This window comes from Suillus clintonianus (genome assembly GCF_016758775.1).
Source record: "Suillus clintonianus strain FC179 chromosome Unknown DEU56scaffold_26, whole genome shotgun sequence".
In the NCBI taxonomy this organism is placed as follows: Eukaryota; Fungi; Basidiomycota; class Agaricomycetes; order Boletales; family Suillaceae; genus Suillus; species Suillus clintonianus.
In genome coordinates, this window is record NW_024539250.1 from 373,120 (window position 1) to 391,273 (window position 18,154).

The 18,154-nt window shown below is 47.9% G+C and overlaps 3 protein-coding genes across 3 annotated transcripts; 2 read left to right on the forward strand and 1 right to left on the reverse strand.

Moving 5' to 3' along the window:
• Positions 1 to 1,945: 1,945 nt before the first annotated feature.
• DEU56DRAFT_941340 (uncharacterized protein) lies at positions 1,946 to 2,713 on the forward strand (the record flags this gene model as incomplete). Its single annotated transcript, XM_041358919.1, has 5 exons — positions 1,946 to 2,020; positions 2,075 to 2,303; positions 2,368 to 2,535; positions 2,583 to 2,634; positions 2,696 to 2,713. The coding sequence occupies exons 1-5, from the start codon at positions 2,005 to 2,007 to the stop codon at positions 2,711 to 2,713; spliced, it is 483 nt and encodes a 160-aa protein (XP_041209740.1). The 5' UTR covers positions 1,946 to 2,004.
• Positions 2,714 to 6,543: 3,830 nt separating this feature from the next.
• DEU56DRAFT_885687 (TPR-like protein) lies at positions 6,544 to 9,897 on the reverse strand (the record flags this gene model as incomplete). The annotated part of the gene is made up of 1 exon (XM_041356190.1): positions 6,544 to 9,897. The coding sequence occupies exon 1, from the start codon at positions 9,889 to 9,891 to the stop codon at positions 6,544 to 6,546; it is 3,348 nt and encodes a 1,115-aa protein (XP_041209741.1). The 5' UTR covers positions 9,892 to 9,897.
• A 5,083-nt stretch (positions 9,898 to 14,980) lies between these two features.
• DEU56DRAFT_797292 (uncharacterized protein) lies at positions 14,981 to 16,105 on the forward strand. The gene is made up of 4 exons (XM_041352936.1): positions 14,981 to 15,172; positions 15,239 to 15,390; positions 15,444 to 15,507; positions 15,560 to 16,105. The coding sequence occupies exons 1-4, from the start codon at positions 15,014 to 15,016 to the stop codon at positions 15,869 to 15,871; spliced, it is 687 nt and encodes a 228-aa protein (XP_041209742.1). The 5' UTR covers positions 14,981 to 15,013; the 3' UTR covers positions 15,872 to 16,105.
• Positions 16,106 to 18,154: the final 2,049 nt, after the last annotated feature.

Genomic DNA, 18,154 nt, shown 5'->3' on the forward strand with positions numbered 1-18,154 from the left:
CGTACAAAGTTCAACAGCGTTGTCCCAGACCGGCCAAATCTCTGACTTTCTGGCACTTCTGCAGCCATACATTTTCCACACCCATCGAATTGCACGGACATCAACTTGGCAACTATTTTCTCGCCTTCGTTTGTGTTGCCTGTGTAATTCCTAGCTCGTTCCGCAGGGAAATTCCTTTTAGATGGTCTTATCATGTGTGTTCTCAATTTGTCTTAATTATGCTCCAGGGCGTCCACTGTTGTTGTAGCTCTAGATCGTTGGTGACGTGACTTGCTAAGGAAATCATGCATCGTCGCAACACGTCTGGTGAAGTAGTTTTGAAATCAGTCTCATGTGTTCAAAACATCGATTGCTCCATGTGACTATGCAACTGCGAGACATGTACAGTCAACTCTCAAGGCGCAGGCCTAGGTAGTATCTATTCTATTAATTTGAAATTTCTAACATGCTACTACCGATGCCAGAGACTTCGGCCCCTCATGGCAGTGCAAGAGCAGCAAACAAGATATCTCCACGATCCCTTTCTCACTGGCGTAGAAGTCATCACACGTCATCGACATGCGAGATCTGGATATTAGTAACACGCCCACAACTGTGTTCCAAAGGCCGTGCTGTATCAACCGAACTTCGAGAAGCGAGCCCACGTCCACCTTCTGGGTATGTAACCCCGCGAGGCAGCACGCAACCTGCCCCAAGGACTGAACAACAACGAGTTTATTAACACCAATGAAAATGTGTTTTAGGCAACAGAGCAATATGTCGTAAAGAATTTACAAGGTCTAGAATTTTGTTGACAATGAGTTGTGTGGTCTCTGTTTTAGGACTGCGTGTCTCCTGATGAAGAGGAACGTGAAGAGGTAACTGATTTCATTTTTCTTCTCCTTCTGCAAAATCTAATGTACGTTCATTATTCAGGGTTTCGATTCCTTATGTCATGGATGATTCCCAGATACTCCCATCACATCAATTGGGCCTGCAGACTATACATCTGCTCTATGGCAGCAATCGGACTCCTTCACCTTTTGTTCGACATGCTACATCCATGTCGTTTTTTTTTGATTGGCAGAGTAATGCGATACGAGACGACACACTGCATACAAGTTGTGTACTTTCGGCTCACATTTTTTGGGGCACGCTCACGTGCAGAGATCATTCGACAGCTCGCATGGACCGAATCAGTACTTGTGACAGACTGGGGCAGGGACCTCCGGTATATAGCAGAATGACACTCACCAGCGGACGACTTTATATCGGATGGGAAGACCAGATCCCGCGAGTCAGGTTAAGTTTCGAACTCAGACAGGATCTCGCGAGCGTATTAGTAGCCGCTCTTTCCTGAACTAAACACGGTAGAAGACTTCAAATTAAGTTACTCGTTTTGACGGTAAAGCCAACTAGTATGGGTGTATGGCCACTAGGTTTGGGCGGGATTGAGATTCCTCGCTATTTTCCTCTGCCATTTCTTTCCCCCTTGCAGCCATCGTACTCCTCTCATGCACTCATGCTGCTCACCAACCAAATTCACGCGTTGTTCATGCCCCAATTGTGCGACGAAGTCCCCCAAACGAGCCCCAAACTTACCAAAAGCCATGGAAGCATCGCGGAAGAAGTATGTTTATAAGGCAACAAATTTGAACGTGAAGAGCATGAATTCAAAGCCAACAAGCACTGCTGCAATTCCCATCACAAACGAGGTTCGCAGCTCGAGCCTTCATATAGTTCACACAATTGACAATAGTCGTATTAGGGAAACGATTCCAGCTGATCAGGTGTCGTGAGCATTGGAACTCAGTACGTTCAAGTAGCAATACCCGTAAACATTGGTTTTGTGAAGACCACATAATTTCAATCTTGTGCTCGACACTTGCAGATCAGATGTACTCGACTTTGACCCCTCACAATCATCGACATAGTACAAGACTGCATCCTCCTCCCTCCTTGACATTTGATTATGGCTCAGGATCGGCGCAAGGTACTATCGCCCCAGATAGCGCCACCTTCGAAATGTCCCGGGAACTCCGTATGTCTATCGGAGACTTAATCAGATTCAGACCTAACCTTATTTTGACCATAGCCGCTGTTACTACCACCACCTCTGGCTTGATCAACAATGGACTCTCAGGTATCATGGGTCTCAGGTTTACCTGGATTTCTGCTCTCCAGACTAACCCTTTCTGGCAATCCCGTATAGATCTCTCAAAACCCTTGTTCTCTTTCTACCTCGAACATCATGTCAACCAACCCACTCAGATCAACGCTGCCCCGGGCAGTATGCTCACACTCGGTGGAACTGAACCTGACCAGTCCGTCAGCTGTTAGCACTATCATTCTGTCATGTCATCAGCATATTGAATGGTCAATTTGCAGCAGTCATCGTATAAAGCAAGATGATCACCTAGTGAGTGGTCTTGCTGCCATCGGCACAGGCACTACCCTCAACGGGGCACCCACATCCATTACCGCAAGTATTTTAACTCAAGTGCCTGGTTCCTCAGAGCTTGTCGGAGATTGGCAAGGCTTATGTGCATTCCGTTAGTATCTGCACGCACTAGAGGATAAGCGGGAGACTCATTTATTTCTAGCCTCCGTTCCCCATCTTCGGGTGAAATTCCTCAGATTGACGATGAGATAACAGTAAGCACCAAATCACCACATGTAATTTAGACGATTGATGTACTCACCTTGATTCCCTTAGGAATCTGAAGGGTCCTAGAGAACTTGCCGTACGAGCATTCCTGCACCGCAAAGCCCCCCTTGTCATAGTTGTCCAAGCGCTTCAACTCCCTAAATATGGGAAGGCAGTTTTGTGGACTTCGACGTTGACATCATATTGTTTGATACCGGGGACGAATGTCGCGGTCACTATCTTGATCTAGGCTTTCTCATGTAGGTTGATTCTGTATTGGTGTGCGTCAGTGCTATTGAGTGTTCAATGCATTGATAGCAACATTATACTTGCGTGGGAAACGCCTGATTACGACGAAGAGTCAATGCAACACTGTCCTTGATGGTGTAGGGGAGGGACGGAATCGAGCACTGAAAGTTACTTCGTACGCTCAACATACGCTGGAACATTGAAGTGGCAGGAAGGTTGGGTTAGGATATTGTTTTTCCCATCAACATAGCTTCAGCTGACCCCCCGCGCGCACGTTTCTATGGCTCATTTCATTCTTTGGAGGGCTCAGATCAACCAAACCCATAGGTCGATAACTACTCCCGCCAACATCCCAGAAATGCTCCTTGGCTGCATGTCTCGCGGAAGAAGAGATGCTACAAGAAATGTGGACACACCAGATGAAATCGACTGGGCTATCACTTAGGCATGAAAGATTTACCATGCACCAACTGGGACGCGTTTGAGTAACTTCGTTGCTGGTGAGTTCCACATGTTGATCTACATCATCGACTCATTGTTTGCGCAGCCCATGTATCTTCCTTGGGCAAGGACATGGGAGTACTCACCAAGTCAGGGATCTCCATCTAGATGCCATCTCATCCTTCGAGAATCAAACAAAAAAGACGCAACCGCAACCGTAAGTCTCCCACCCACGCATGAGCTCTCAGCGCAAGGGTCTATTTATTGTAATCCCAGAATCAGTAATCTCACTGCGGAGGCCCCACCCCGCCCTGGTCTGTCTGTCTGTTGCGTCGCGAAGTACAACTACAGACAACACCCCTTCATATCAGGTCTGCAGATGACTTACACTAGCCTCTTTTTCAACTGGTACCCATCTTCAGAGCAAAACAGGCCTTCTCAGCCTGCACGGCGCATGGTGATCGTCCTGCCTCAGCCTTAACATGCAAATCTGATTTGTGTGCCTGTCCATCTTGTGCCGGCTCATGGCGTAGAGGGGCAGAGTGATTATTTGCCTGGGCTGGAGCCTATTGAGTCTAGTGATGAAGATGAGCCGGGTGCAGGTGTGGTTTTTGATCCGACTTATTCCACTAATACCGAGCAAGCTGGCCCGCCTCCACTAGTTGAAGCACACGAAGAGGACGAGGACGACGTGAACAATGCTTGTATGCATTCCGTCAGTATCTGCGCGCACTTGAGGATAAGCAGGAAAGTCACTTACATATTTCTAGCCTGCGACACTTATGTCACAGTTTACATCTCGTTCGGCAGTAAGGTAGACTTTGCGCTGTTTCAGCAAACGTCATGTGATAAAGCGTGATAAAGCGTTACAAAAGTATTGATCATGTATACAAAGGGTAATGGGACTGGTTTGAAAAAATCAGAGACGGATATGTTGTAGAGGATAGCTCTAGCTACAAATCATCCGTTTCTGATTGTTTCTTCACTCCATGTTTAGAGAGAATATGTGTATTCTTTAGTCTACAGCTGTAATCAGAGTTCCACCGAGTCCAAATTTGCCGCCGCACATGCCGTAACTTACTAACTTAGCGACGTCCGGAGCGACACTTTCAGAGCTCTTCACCGAGCTCGATGCAGCACATATTGATCTAGGTAAATTTTGTTTATTACCTGCATATTATACTACAATACATACACATCTACATAATCATCAAACTACACTAGCTTACTTACAAGTACAGTAGTACTTACTCGAAGTTCGTAGTTTATCTACACTGTCTATAATAAGGTAGACGACATTGAAATACAACTAGTGCCGCCATGTGATCACGTGACTGTTCCCACAGCCAAATCTCAGAATTCGAAAATCCAAAATAACTATTTGCCTCGAAAATCACTTTGACAACATCAAAAAAATTAAAATTAAAAAACAATAAGCTTTTTATTTTACCCTACATCCACACTTAAAGTACTAGGAGTATCAAAGGAGTATGGTTATGACTGACTACGCACCAGTAGTGCTTACCTTGATTGTGGCACAGCCTGGTGTTATGTAATATACCATATATGGTTAAAGTGGTATCACATGACGTGGCCAAATCTACGGGACAAATATTTTATTTTCCGCCTATAGCGTCAGAAATGTATTTGGAGATGAAATACAACATATAGAAAAAGTGGAAATAGCTCTCTTAAATTTCAGTTTTGAGAAAATTTGAGACCATCAAGCTATCTAGAGAGGTCTTAGGAACAGATTGGTGCAAAAAGAATGTTTGGAAAGTGGATAAGGAAAGTGCAATAAGTTGTGCAAAATGGTGTCTCAAAATCACTGTGGGAAGTAAAAACCATTAAATTAAGTGACAGTGGCAATGAATGTGTTGAATTCACTCCCAGTGTCACTTAATCTCTGGTTACTTGCATTCATTGACAACTGGGGACATTGAATTTTACCCTCGATCATGTAAGGGTACGAAATTCATTGTCAAAATTTTAAGGACACTGAATCACATTAGCAAATCACGTAGTCCCATTTTTTCCATAATGTACTTAGCAAACAAATTCAGTGACCGAGGCAGCTAAGGAGAATAAGGAGTGATTTTGTACTTATATTTATTCCTAGGGACGGCTGCAATAAGCAATATTAGTTGTGTGCCTGAACTTTCTTGAACACTCCACCTTTCTAGTATTTTGCATATAACTTACTAGGATCTTAACCAAAAAATGTCATGAGACGATTGATAGACTACCCTTAACAAGGACTGCAACTTTAATTTTTATCGGAATAATTCCCACGGTGTACCATATTTATCGTATGAGTAGATTATCATATTTTATTCTAAGTCCCATGGGTATGGTATATATATCAATTGCTGCATAGATATATACAAGGACATGTAGTCTAGTGGTAAGTAATGCTCAAATGCGTGAGAATTGATTATGGGATTTCAGCTGAGCTTGCATGGTCGGGAGTTGTGAGTTCAAACCAGGCAAGTGGCAAAGATTAGGGGTTTTATTTTTTTTTATTTTTTGACAAAAAACAAATTTGAATATGACAATGAATTTGGATCAGACAATGATTATCACCCCAACATTAAATTCATTGTTTGTCAATGAGCGATTCAGTGTCTCACGGCGGCACTGATTTACATCAACTGTCAATTAATGTCCTAGCTTTCAGCACTGATCATAAAGGTCTTTGGTTTTGATATTCATTGTCTTCACTACCCTCAGTGAATGTAGTTGGATTTTAATGTCGTCTACCTTAGGAATTTTGACCGAACTTTTCGGTCTCAGAAGGATTACTCGTCCGGCCAACGTACATGTCACACGTTGGTCACAGCACGTGACGTTTGCTGAAACAGCGCAAAGTCTACCTTACCAGCTGGGCGATCAGTCCCTGGACATCATAACCTCGGGACACTCAACGACACAATGGCATGAACCAATGGTACAACTTCCTCATTCTTACACACGAATCCCCATTGCACATTAGAAGCGATCACGTTTGATTCTGAGGCAACAGGCTGGAGAATACAAGTCGGAATTATAGGTGTACCTAACGGGGATCCTGGAAGTACTTATACAGTCTCAAAGTCTGAAATAGCGAAAAAAAAAGTATCTTCTTGGCAACAGGCTACGGGGTAGTCATGGCTGGATGCTACACGCGATGTCGTCAGATTGTGTCAAAAACGCGTTAATCAACGAGGTGGAAGGACGCACAAAATTGATCATATGCCAATATGCATGAACACTATGCGCTGCTCCAATGGCATGTCCTTGTCACTAGCCAACGACTGGACCGCTCGGTGCAGCGCACGGGCAGCCCGCTTGGAATTCATCTTGCCATCCCCACACAAGTTCTTGTAGAATGCCTCGACTAAGCGCTGCACCGTACTATCACTGACCTCCCATAATGTCCCAACTACACTCTGTACCCCAGCGAATTGTAGACTAGCCGCCAGGTGTATGACTTCGTCAGGAGTACGAAAGTCACCGACTGCGGTTTCACATGCAGAAAGAAAGGCAAATTCATGCTGAGACAGATCCATTTGTGAGATATCGAGGAGTGAAAGCGGGTGGTCGCGCATGAGAAAGGCCGACTTGAAGGGTTCTGTATAGTTCTGTGTTCCATGACACGAAAAATGAAGCCAGGTATTGTCTCGCAATGCACGCAATGCTCTCGATTTCGTTGCATCAACGCTCGTTATCTTGGTGAAGGAAACAGCCGGAGGAGGGGGCAAAAGACTCCGCACCAATTCTAGTTCAGGCTCCACGCACTCCAAAGTGAATGAATGACCGGCTGGGTGATCCTGACCGATGGCAGCAAAGGGCACTGACAGGGATCTGTCATGACTTCTGCGAGCCTTGATCAGGGCGGTAAGCGATGGTGTGCATGAAGAGATATAGAGCTTCGAAAGCAACTGTCCACCTTGCCTGTACTCGCCAGCAGCGTGCAACGGCAAGAAATTGAAGGCACCCGTTGGGCACCACCATATCCGGGAACCTGGTGGTGCAAATCTGCCCAAATTGTCGACCACCGGGCGGACAATGTCATCCCACAACTCCGTCAAAGCTTTCATCAGGGCCGAGTGGGTGTTTTTGGGAGCGGGTTTTGGAGTGGTTTCGGGAGCGAGTTTGGGAGCGGCCTGTGGTTGACTTGCTCGTTGGAGTTTGACCACTAAATGTTGGAGTTTCTCCAAACTGATACGGAGTTTGATGCTGATCGGAGGTTGCTTGTGCGGGATGATAATGGCATCGCAAGACGACTTGCTTGCAACGAGCACGACAATAGGTCCATCACGAGCTGCGTCTTGGAGATCGGAGAACAAGGGGGGAAGTAGGAAGCGAGAGAAGCCTTCAATCTTCCTAATCTCTTCTACAACTCTATTCCAGTCCTCCACTAGACGTCGGTACCGGCTTGCTTCGGCTTCTACATTGACTCTTGTGGTCTCTTCCAGATGATTCGCAGGAGATTTATCAAGGAGGGAGCTAAGGTGTCTGAATTTCTTCGTCAGCGCCACTGCATGATCGCCGTGTTCCAGGAGGCCATCAAGAGACGTGCGGAGTCGTGTCATCTGGGTCCAGATGACAGTCCGACCTTGTTCCAACAACTCGACAGCGCGATACACATCACCGCTACGAAGAGCACATGATGCGGCATCTATGGCAAGCGTATTTGGGAAGTCCTTCATGGAATTGTGACGAGACGATACTGAAGCTGTCGCGGACATGGAAGCGTCCAGAAGTTCCATGGAAGTCGCATAAGCCTCCAGTTGAGTATCATGTGAATATTGATGGGCATCGCGAACCCAGAGTAGACTTGCTTGCAGGCGAAGTCGCAAACCTCCGGAGACAACATTCGCTGCTGCCTTGTGATGATGCATGACAACATTCAGACCGTCAGTGTCCTCACCAGTGCCGTCAAATTGTGATCGATGGAATGACAGATAAACCTTAGCTAGCGATTCATGAGCCCCTATTTGACGAGGATCATGATGTTGCGTCAACAGAGTCAATGCACAGCAGAGATTCTCTCGTGACTCGTGGAGGTCTTCTACATTGCGTCGGTGCTCGAAGCGGGTAGAGAGCACATTCGCAAGGTTATGTAATGACCCGGACCTATCTGGGTGACCGACTGGACGTAAAGCCAGCGCGTCCCTGTCAAGCATGATAGCTTCATCTAAGTCTTGGTCATTGCCTTGGTGCTGGAAACGGGTGGAGAGCATAAGCGCAAGGTTACTTAATGACTTGGACCGATCTGCGTGACCGACTGGACATAAAGCCAGCGCGTCCCTAAGACGCGTGATGGCCTCGTCGAGGTTTTGGTCATTGTCTCGGTGCTTGAAGCGGGTGTAGAGCGCGATCGCAAGGTTATTTAATGACTTGGACCGATCTGGATGACCGACAGGATGTAAAGCCAGCGCGTCACTGTGAATCATGATAGCGTCATCCAAGTCTTGGTCATTGCCTCGGTGCTGGAAGCGGGTGAAGAGCGCAGTCGCAAGGTTATTTAATGACGAGGACCGATTTGTGTGACCGACTGGATGTAAAGCCAGCGCGTTCCTGTGAAGCATGATAGCGTCATCCAAGTCTTGGTCATTGCCTCGGTACTCGAAGCGGGTAGAGAGCACACCCGCAAGGTTACTTAATGACATGGACCGATATGGGTGACCGACTGGATACAAAGCTAGCGCATCCCCGTTAAGCATGATAGCGTCATCCAAGTCTTGGCCATTGCCTCGGTGCTGGAAGCGGGTGGAGAGCACAGTCGCAAGGTTATTTAATGACATGTACCGATATGGGTGACCGACTGGATACAAAGCTAGCGCATCCCTGTGAAGCATGGTAGCGTCATCCAAGTCTTGGTCATTGCCTCGGTGCTTAAAGCGGGTGTAGAGCACATTTGCAAGGTTATTCAATGACATGGACCGATCTGGGTGACCGACTGGACGCAAAGCCAGCGCATCCCTGTGAAGCATTGTAGCATCATCCAAGTCTTGCTCATTGCCTCGGTGCTGGAAGCGGGTGGAGAGTTGATTCGCAAGGTTACTTAATGATAAAGACCGATTTGGGTGACCGACTGGACATAAAGCCAGCGCGTCCCTGTCAAGCATGATAGCGTCATCCAAGTCTTGGTCATTGCCTCGGTGCCTGAAGCGGGTGGAGAGCACACTTGCAAGGTTAATGAATGACATGTACCGATCTGGGTGACCGACTGGACGCAAAGCCAGCGCATCCCTGTGAAGCATGGTAGCGTCATCCAAGTCTTGGTCGTTGCCTCGGTGCTGGAAGCGGGTGTAGAGCCCGCTCGCAAGGTTATTTAATGACATGGGCCGATCTGGGTCACCGACTGGACACAAAGCCAGCGCATCCTTGTCAAGCATGATAGCCTGATCCAAGTCTTGGTCATTACCTCGGTGATTGAAGCGGGTAGAGAGCACCTTCCCAAGGTTACCCAACACCGTGGACCGATTTGTGTGACCAACTGGGAACAAATCGAGCGCTTCCCTGAGTAGCGTCATGGCCTCGTCGAGGTCTTGGCTATCGCCTCGACGCTCGAAGCGAGTTACCAGCATTGTGCCTAGATTGCATAGCAATTGCCCTCGGTCAGCATGCATAGTATCGTAGTATCGCAGTGCATCGTAATGAAGGGAGATCACTTCATCCAAGTCGTGGGGATCATCTCTCTGCAAGCACCGCTTTACACGATGACCAAGTTGATTTGGCGACAACGGAAGCATGGATGCAGCGGGCTGCATCTGCACAACATCGTGTTCATCCATGGCTCCAGCTCGATGCAGATCAGATATGTCGATTGCAAGCAAAGCTGCTCTGGAAATGTGGCTGTTGGCGTGGCAAACGTCGAGGACTTCACTCAGTAACTTCTTGGCTGCATCAGCATCGACTTGAGATCCCCGTTTCGCGAAACGAGACAGCAGGGTAGTGGCAAGATGGAGCTGAGTGATCGGTCGGTCAGGATGACCAGGAGGACGCAAGTCAAGGGCGTCTTGAAAATGAGAGATGGGGATGTCCAGGTCGAGGTATGTTCCATTTACTTGGCAACTAACAAACTTCGCCGCAGCTAGATTGAACAGCGCTGCAGGGCGGCAGGGATGATCCATGGGGCACAGATCAGACGCACGTTCAAAGTGCGTTATGGATTGGTCGAGATCCCTAGTGTTCTGTGTCCTTCGGTATCGTGCAAGAAGACTATGTCCGGCCTCCGTCCTTCCTACTAATGCACGCATGTCGTCGGACGTAAGCTACACATTACAAGCACTCAGCATCAGCATATCAGACTGGTATTGATCACTCACGGCGGTAAGCGGTTCAAGAACTGCGGCGTCGTTATCATCAGATCGTCGCTGCCCCACTGTCATGAACAGCGAAGTGCACGGGGATGCGACTTCCCCCTGCTTGGGCTGAAAGATTATAGCTGTGATACCCGTCAACATCTGCCAGGCGTGATTTACAACAGACGTTACTGACGACGTGAGTTTTCACTGCGATCCAGTAATTCTCCCACCGAGATATTGAATTTGCGAAGGACTTCTCCATGACCGAGCGTGGGATCCAGTTCAAAAGAGGCATGCACGCTGACCCGAACTAGAAAAGATGGCTCGCATGGCCTAGAGTCCTTCTCAGTGCCTGCAGGAAAGACGGGATCAAGGACAACTTACAGAATTATGCGCTCGTTCCATTCGACGGCATACTGGTCTACATGTATAGTTTTGTTGCTTGTCTGATATTCAGCACCATCAACCGTTACTACCACATGAAAGCCAGAGGGGATCCGTCGGAGACCAAGAGACAGATCAGTTGCGTGGATGGCTTGGGGGAAGTCGTCAATATGTGCTGAACAGAGATAGATATCACACACCAGTAACAACAACTTGTTGCACTTCACTGAGTTGTGTCTCTCTTAGGTCCTGGGATTGTTCTTGGTGGCTTGCCTCTTCACCCAAGGCTGGGAGGGTATCACCGAGTCGATCTGGCACCGAGTCTGTCGCAGAACGAAACAGCAGAGTAATGACGAAATAAAGTGTCGCCAGAATGGCTTTGGGAAATCATCGGTACGAGCTGAATGAAAATAGATGGCACATACTATACACGGCGACTTGTAGCATTTCGCTGATCAAGATGTTCGTCTCGGGGTCCTGGAGGCGTTCTGGGTGGCTCGGCTCCAAGGGTAGAGGGCAATCATCGAGAGGGTGAGGGACGAAGCTTGACATATGGCTGAGGGATACAAACTAACACTTGAAAGTAAGATGTGTACTGGAGGTCACGAAACAATGCAGTAGCTGCAAAGTCCTGACGGATTATGAAGGAGGGAAGCACAGCTTGCATGTGGTATCCACACCGCGCTGCGATGCGCAGGGCCGAGATCAATGGGACAGAATCGACTCGCAGCACATCGAATTTACCTATAGATTCATTGATGGGCGTCAGAATTGTACAGCAGAGGCACCTTGTAGGTGCCCCGGTGATTGAAGCAGCCAACACGAGCCGGCTGCAAGGCTCAAGAACAGCATTCCAGGCTTTCGAATATTGCGAAGCACGGCCTGAATGTCACCGCCCTCAGGCATCAACCCCATCGCACTGCTGTCAGACAGTATGTCACGCGAGAAGGCAAGAACCGACAAGAACTCACTGTCTCCCATGCGGGCAGCAGTCCCAACAGTGCCTAAACTGACGAGGCTCGATGTTCTGGGCATGACCGTCACAGATAGGGTCAGCGCTTATGACGGAATCGGACAAAGTTCTGGCTGGGTCCTGATGGGTCCAGGCTTCCACTTGCTGGAGCAACGGAATATTGATTGATCGTGTCTGCACATGTAAGGATGTGATACTAGTTGCTGGGGATGTTGCAAGGATCATGTGAATAATTGAGTGAGGAATCTGAGGATGTCATAGTTGGTTGAGAATGTTCGGATCATCCTAGGGTAATGAAAAGGAGCATGCTAATATGGTCACAGCCCACAGCTATCAACAAGCGGAAGCAATGAGATTGAAAAACGAGGCGGTTGTGTCTGCATAGAGTCGGAACTTTTGAGGACATCTCTGGAAATGTAACTCGTCACCGTTTCTTACGCCTGCTCACTGCTGCCACCAGTGGCAAAAACCTTCCAAATCTGGAAAAGAAAACGGGCAGGGGGCGGATTAGTGGTGATGGGCGGGCAGAGTTGAGGCGGAGCATCATGTACATGTGCATGCCATGATCATTTGACAAATTCAAAAAATGGCGGCTGCATGAAGTTGTAGTGATCCGGGCGCTGTTGCAAACATCGAGCGGGGTTTTAAACTTTGCTGTCCCCCGGACTGGCTGAGATCTGACATTTCTATCACTTCTAGCCCTTGTCAGTAGCCACTACGTACACGTACTGTGACAAGTTTAAGGAACCCCACGGTTGCGGCAACCACATTAATTAATAGTTCACCGCCTCCTGTACCGCTGCAGCTGGCCATAACCACACCCACCTGGTAGTTATGGGTCTCACCAACACGCGGCGGATCCTTAAGCTCATACTCAAGCCCAAGCCTGTCGGTGCTTTGATGTTGTGTAGAAACTGGACCTGACTTGAACATGGTGCAGTCCTTCGAGATAACACCCTCACCTCCAGATCCCCTGTTCAAAGTTCATCAAGAAAGATTTGGTGACGATCAATTGAATGGCATGGAACTATTTCACTGACGCCTATCGGATCGATATGCTCCAGACATCCTGTGGACTACGTCGCCCAGCTCGGTGGCCAGAAAAATGCAGCCGCACGTCCAAGAGACATCATTCACGGTAACAAATAATTCTCCATATTCTTGTCATACTCGTCTTCAACTAAGTCATGTATGACATAGCAGTTTTCTCCCTTCAATGTCGAAGATGAACAAGATTTCGAATTTGATGATATTCTCGCTGATCATTGTTCCCCGCTCTCGAGCCGCGTCCGACAACATGTGTACTCTCGTCTTAAGTCCGTTGAGGTGCGCATACAATGATACATCTGCCCTCTGTCTGAGTTTTGATGGCTATCTCTGCTCCCTGACCAAAGGATAATACTGTGAGCTATAAGAATGTGTTGCTGGGAAACGAGGACAACTTTGTGCTGTATAGATGTATGATGCGAGTCCTACACCCACGCCTCGACCTGGACTGAGGCGCGTAAGGAGACAATTCTCCTCCAAGGTGAGTCTATTTTCAGCACTGTTTAGAGCGCAAATGTTGAATGACTGTCAAGAGCCCCGCCCATGACTTCTGCGTACTGAAAACCCGACAAGCATCAGACGACCAGCAGGTTTCTAGCATCATTCCGTCTCGATTACCAATCCAATATCCTAAGGATTCCTTATGTCCGGACCAACCGGTATATCAACGTGCCAATCAACAACTATGCCTGATCATCTTAGCTACAGGAGACAACGTTCAAGCATTCGAACAAGGATCTCTCCCCCATCACGGAAGGCAGAGAAGCTTTCGCGAGCCCTGGTTCCCTCTCTACAATGTTCGATAGCCCTATGGGGCCGTTCGCTGTCTCTGCTTCCCAAAGCAGCAGAAAGTCATCCACAGCGAGCACGACCAATGTTCCCTTCGAGACCGCTCACTACTTCACATCGCAAGAGTATGGATTCCCGTTACTTGTCATTGTATCCACTAATCTCAAGCGTCGTACTACGCCATGTTTAGGCCATCATTCTCCTTTGGACAGCCAGGGATCTATCCTGCTCGATCATCTCCCAAGTTGAATTCAGCTAATCACTCCATGTCAGCTGCACAGTCGTCTCCGGTTTCTCCTCTGGTTTTCGCTGACGTGTCTTCCTTCCCGGGACAACCCTTGAACTGTGACGTGAGCTATGGTCTCAATGTCTCGAATTTTCCCGTATACAATGGCAATACAACCATTGCGCCCGACTTGCGTGATACTGTTCCATCCATGAGTCATGATCCTCCCGGACCTAGGGCTCCTCGTGCATCGCCATCAAAACGAATCTGGTCAAGACTGCGGCATGCTGTAACAAGGGCCTTTTGGAAGATGAGTAACGTAGCAGACGTTGAAGATTCAGGCGGCAGCAAACAAGGTTCCCGTGCTACTCATAGGATGTCTGCGCCACTTCTCACCACTGGAGCAAGTTCCGTCCGTGATCAAGACGTCACTAGGCAGATGAGGCGGTTCTCCACACCAGCGCGTCCAGCGAGCTTCCGCAGTCCCTGACTCCAATGTTTCTTAGCCACTGAAGCTTCTCTCCAAGCGTTCACACTCATCGAATCGCACAGCCATCGACTTCGCAGCTATTTTCTCGCCTTCGTTTGTGCTACCAGCGTAATTCCTAGGACGTGCCGCAAAGAATCCCAGGACTTTCCGCAGGGAATTACCTTTCAGATGGTCGTATCACCCAATACCTAAATTATCCTGCATGATAGCTTCCCGTTCACTGTTGTTGTAACAGTTTTGTATTTGATTATATCGAGCTGGATGCACTCAATACATGAGAATAATTGGAATGTAAAGCAAAGATGTCTAATCTCGATGTTTCTTGTGCTTTAGGGCGTCCACTGGTTGTAGCTCCAGCGAACATTCGACGTGACTTGCTGAGCACTTGAGGACAAATCACTCTCTGAATCGGCAACGCGTCAGTCACGTGCATGCTGTTGTCAACACGCGTCTCCGCAAGTGGTTTTTCGCTAAACCACAACCTGCATGTGAGATGGCAAACATGCGCCGTGCACAGAGTGTGCGCAACTACGGAATCAAGCCATCTCTTGTACTAGCTGCAGACGATCTCGGCATTCTTCGTGAGGGGGACGAAGCTATCGAAGATGTACTGCGACGGCAGCTCCTAGACAAAGACCGCGAGAATGATAAGGTCAGCTTAATCAATCGAGGGCGACGATATGTGCAGCGCAAATGAGCTGACTTGGTCTTAATAAAGCTTCAATCAACGATATTGACGCTACAACAACAACTTGCTTTGAGGCCACCCATTGAAAGGATCCAGGAGCTAGAGAAGGAATATAAAAATCTGGATCTAATTCTGCAGGGAACCCAGAGAGAGAATGAAAGGTGCATGGCAGAACTGGACAGGTGCGTGCATATCTGTGTGCCTATTATTCACTTCAGACGGTATGTTGTCGTAGGGTGAAGACAAGGGAGAAAGGTTTGGAGCAAGCCTTGGCCAAACTTGCGGGCGAGAACTGGCAGGTATGCACTTCTGCTCGACATCATCAATCGTTTGTATCTGATCTGCTTCCAGAGTGCGCTTGACATCGCGCCATCTTCTTCAACATTCGCAGCTCGCGCTGTAATGGGGTCCGTCTTCGCTCGAGGGACGCCGACGCCTCAGTCAGGCACTTCTGATTCATCTGCCTCCGTGCCTGTCTCTCAAGCGGCGGTTGAAGCTACGTTAACGCAGGTGGAACAAATCCGCCTTCTCGTACTCGGCATGGAGCAGCGCTTGCAGAACAGGGAGGAGAAACTCGCAAAGACGATTGAGCATGCTGAAGGGCAAGAAATGAAGTGCGATGCGTTGAGGAAGGAGGTGATGGCCACAAAAGTGGCTGTATAATCTACGCTGCGTGTTTGTTTTTCCTCCGATTCCTTTTCTCCTTCTTTGTTTCATGTGTTGTACCATAGGACTCGAAGCATCATCATTCCCGCATATACATCTGTATATTTTACCATCCGGTCTCTACATATGAAATCACGCATGATCTTGCCTGACGAACCTCTTTGGACATTTTAGAGTGATGCTGACGTGCCGATCCTTATCATGGTTAGCGTGTCACAGACAGAATCCCCCAGATCCTGGAATGCTTCGCTTTCGAGTGAGGGAGATCTCACTAAACGTATTGGTCTTACAGCTTTCTACAGCCGCTTTCATCGTATGTTATTTTGAGGGCAGACGATGTCCTCAAAATACAAGGTGGTGGGCTTTTTTATTGCCTTCACTTCACTTCGTGGCTCTAGTCCGAGCTGAGTAAATTGATCTGTTTATTCGGAAGTCTGTGACAGTCGTCGCAGACACTTCTGACCTATGTTAAGCTTTCCGTGTGTCCTCCGGGTCATTGAAACACGCAGGCTTCGCTCCCTATTGAGAAAGATAGAAGATCGGATTGTCATGAGAAGTTCACCTTCTCAGTAGAGCTGGGTGATCCCTGCAACAGGTGATAGATTGTATAGCTCAGTTGAAACCCTCGTCGGTATGTGGTCACTGGCTGCAACCCAAACTAGCTGAACTTCGTTACCAATGTTTCGAAGGGAAAAATTATTTGAATACGATCCCGGCAAGAAGGAGCACAACACCGAGTTGACACTCTCTTGGTGCATTACCGCGATGAAAAATATAAAAATCAGCCATGTCAGACCAATGAATGATTATTTAAATTAAGAACTTTAAAGGTGCGTCTCATTTATGAACCTGGATTATTTGATTGCTCCAGCGATGTTTGTATGACGGCATCTATCTGACAGCCGGTTCAGTTCCTTCTCACCGGGTCGGCCCAAGTATCGGCATCATTACACGTACAGGTAGGTTGACGCGCCATGACTGCACCCCTTTCCCTGTGCGCTACCAGTTTTCAAAACTGAAAATATGCTTCCTCGCAAAGTCCTCCTTTCACCCTATCTGCTTATCTCCGAACGAATTCGGGTGCTCCGACTTGTCTCCTGGCCGACCAAAGAGATTGGATTCTGCTCTTTGGTCGCTGAATCTGGGAAGACCATTACGCATCACATCTAACCTACTGCTATAACGTACCAGAAGCAACAATCCTTGACCTCGGCGCTATGGTTTTTGGGGTTCCTGCACTGTATTCCCGCGTTGAAATGGCGTACCAAAGCCGCGGAATCTTTTGGAAGGGAATGGTTTAATTGATGGCGTTGTCAACTTGAACGCGGAAAATATACCACCTAAATGCACCCTGTGATGCCCATCAATCTTGTTGGGCGCCCCCAAGAGCAGGAGCTGTCGGAAGAGACATTGAGACTGGTGTCCCATTTCAACTCTGACGGTGCGTCTGGTTCACATGCCATTCATTCACGGCATGTTGTACTGATAACAAAGATAGACAGCGAAGATCAAAGTTTTTGCTTGATTAGTCGCATGCTTGACTGGCATCCAGAGAAAAAGTGGCCTGCCTTGATGCGCCACTATACCGCACTGCCCCTCCGTTTTTATGAACAAATTTGACAAAGGCGACAGGGTTACACGAATATCAGGTGTGAGATCAAGGGAAGGACGATTATAAGTCACGGTCCGCACTTGTCCATGGAGATGTAACACAAACACATTCTTATCTGTGCCTAGTTGTGCCGTATGTTGGAATGCCAGTGGAGCCCAGGGTCCAGGCGTGGTATCGCAGTGACAAGCGCAGAAGAATGAACTTGTTTCGGGAACCAGGTGATCATTGATTGAATAAATTGGCTGCTGAGTTTGTGGTTAATTTGTAGCTCGTGTACTGCTGTCAAACGAGCCGTCGGAAGGTGGGTGTAATCCTTGCGAACGTGTTCTGGAATCTGGTAGGTTTGAGAGTATTCCGCTCAAAATGATAGCAGCAAAGGTACCTCAGAAGTTAGCTGTTCAACGTTCAGCAATTACCAATATTGCCCGAATGCCGAGCATCGCACAAGAAGCCTCGCTTTCGGTGTTCTTGTAGCTCGATGAGCTACTACGGTGGTCACTGATGGGCTTTCGCACTAGTCTAGTAGGAATTGTAATTGATGGAGCACGCGGACTTACGGGATCGTGACGTAGTAGCAGAGCGCGTATCTAGATATAATTTATCTACGGGCAAAATCTGTGTAACACTTTGTAATTGAAATTACCTCCCGGTCGGACGGAGGTGCATCA

Excerpts from the sequence above, each read along its gene's own strand:
- DEU56DRAFT_797292 (XM_041352936.1), top strand. The coding sequence starts at position 15,014 with ATGGCAAACATGCGCCGTGCACAGAGTGTGCGCAACTACGGAATCAAG. Across the intron at positions 15,173-15,238 it reads AAGACCGCGAGAATGATAAG|CTTCAATCAACGATATTGAC; the intron begins GTCAGCTTAATC and ends GTCTTAATAAAG. Across the intron at positions 15,508-15,559 it reads TTGCGGGCGAGAACTGGCAG|AGTGCGCTTGACATCGCGCC; the intron begins GTATGCACTTCT and ends ATCTGCTTCCAG.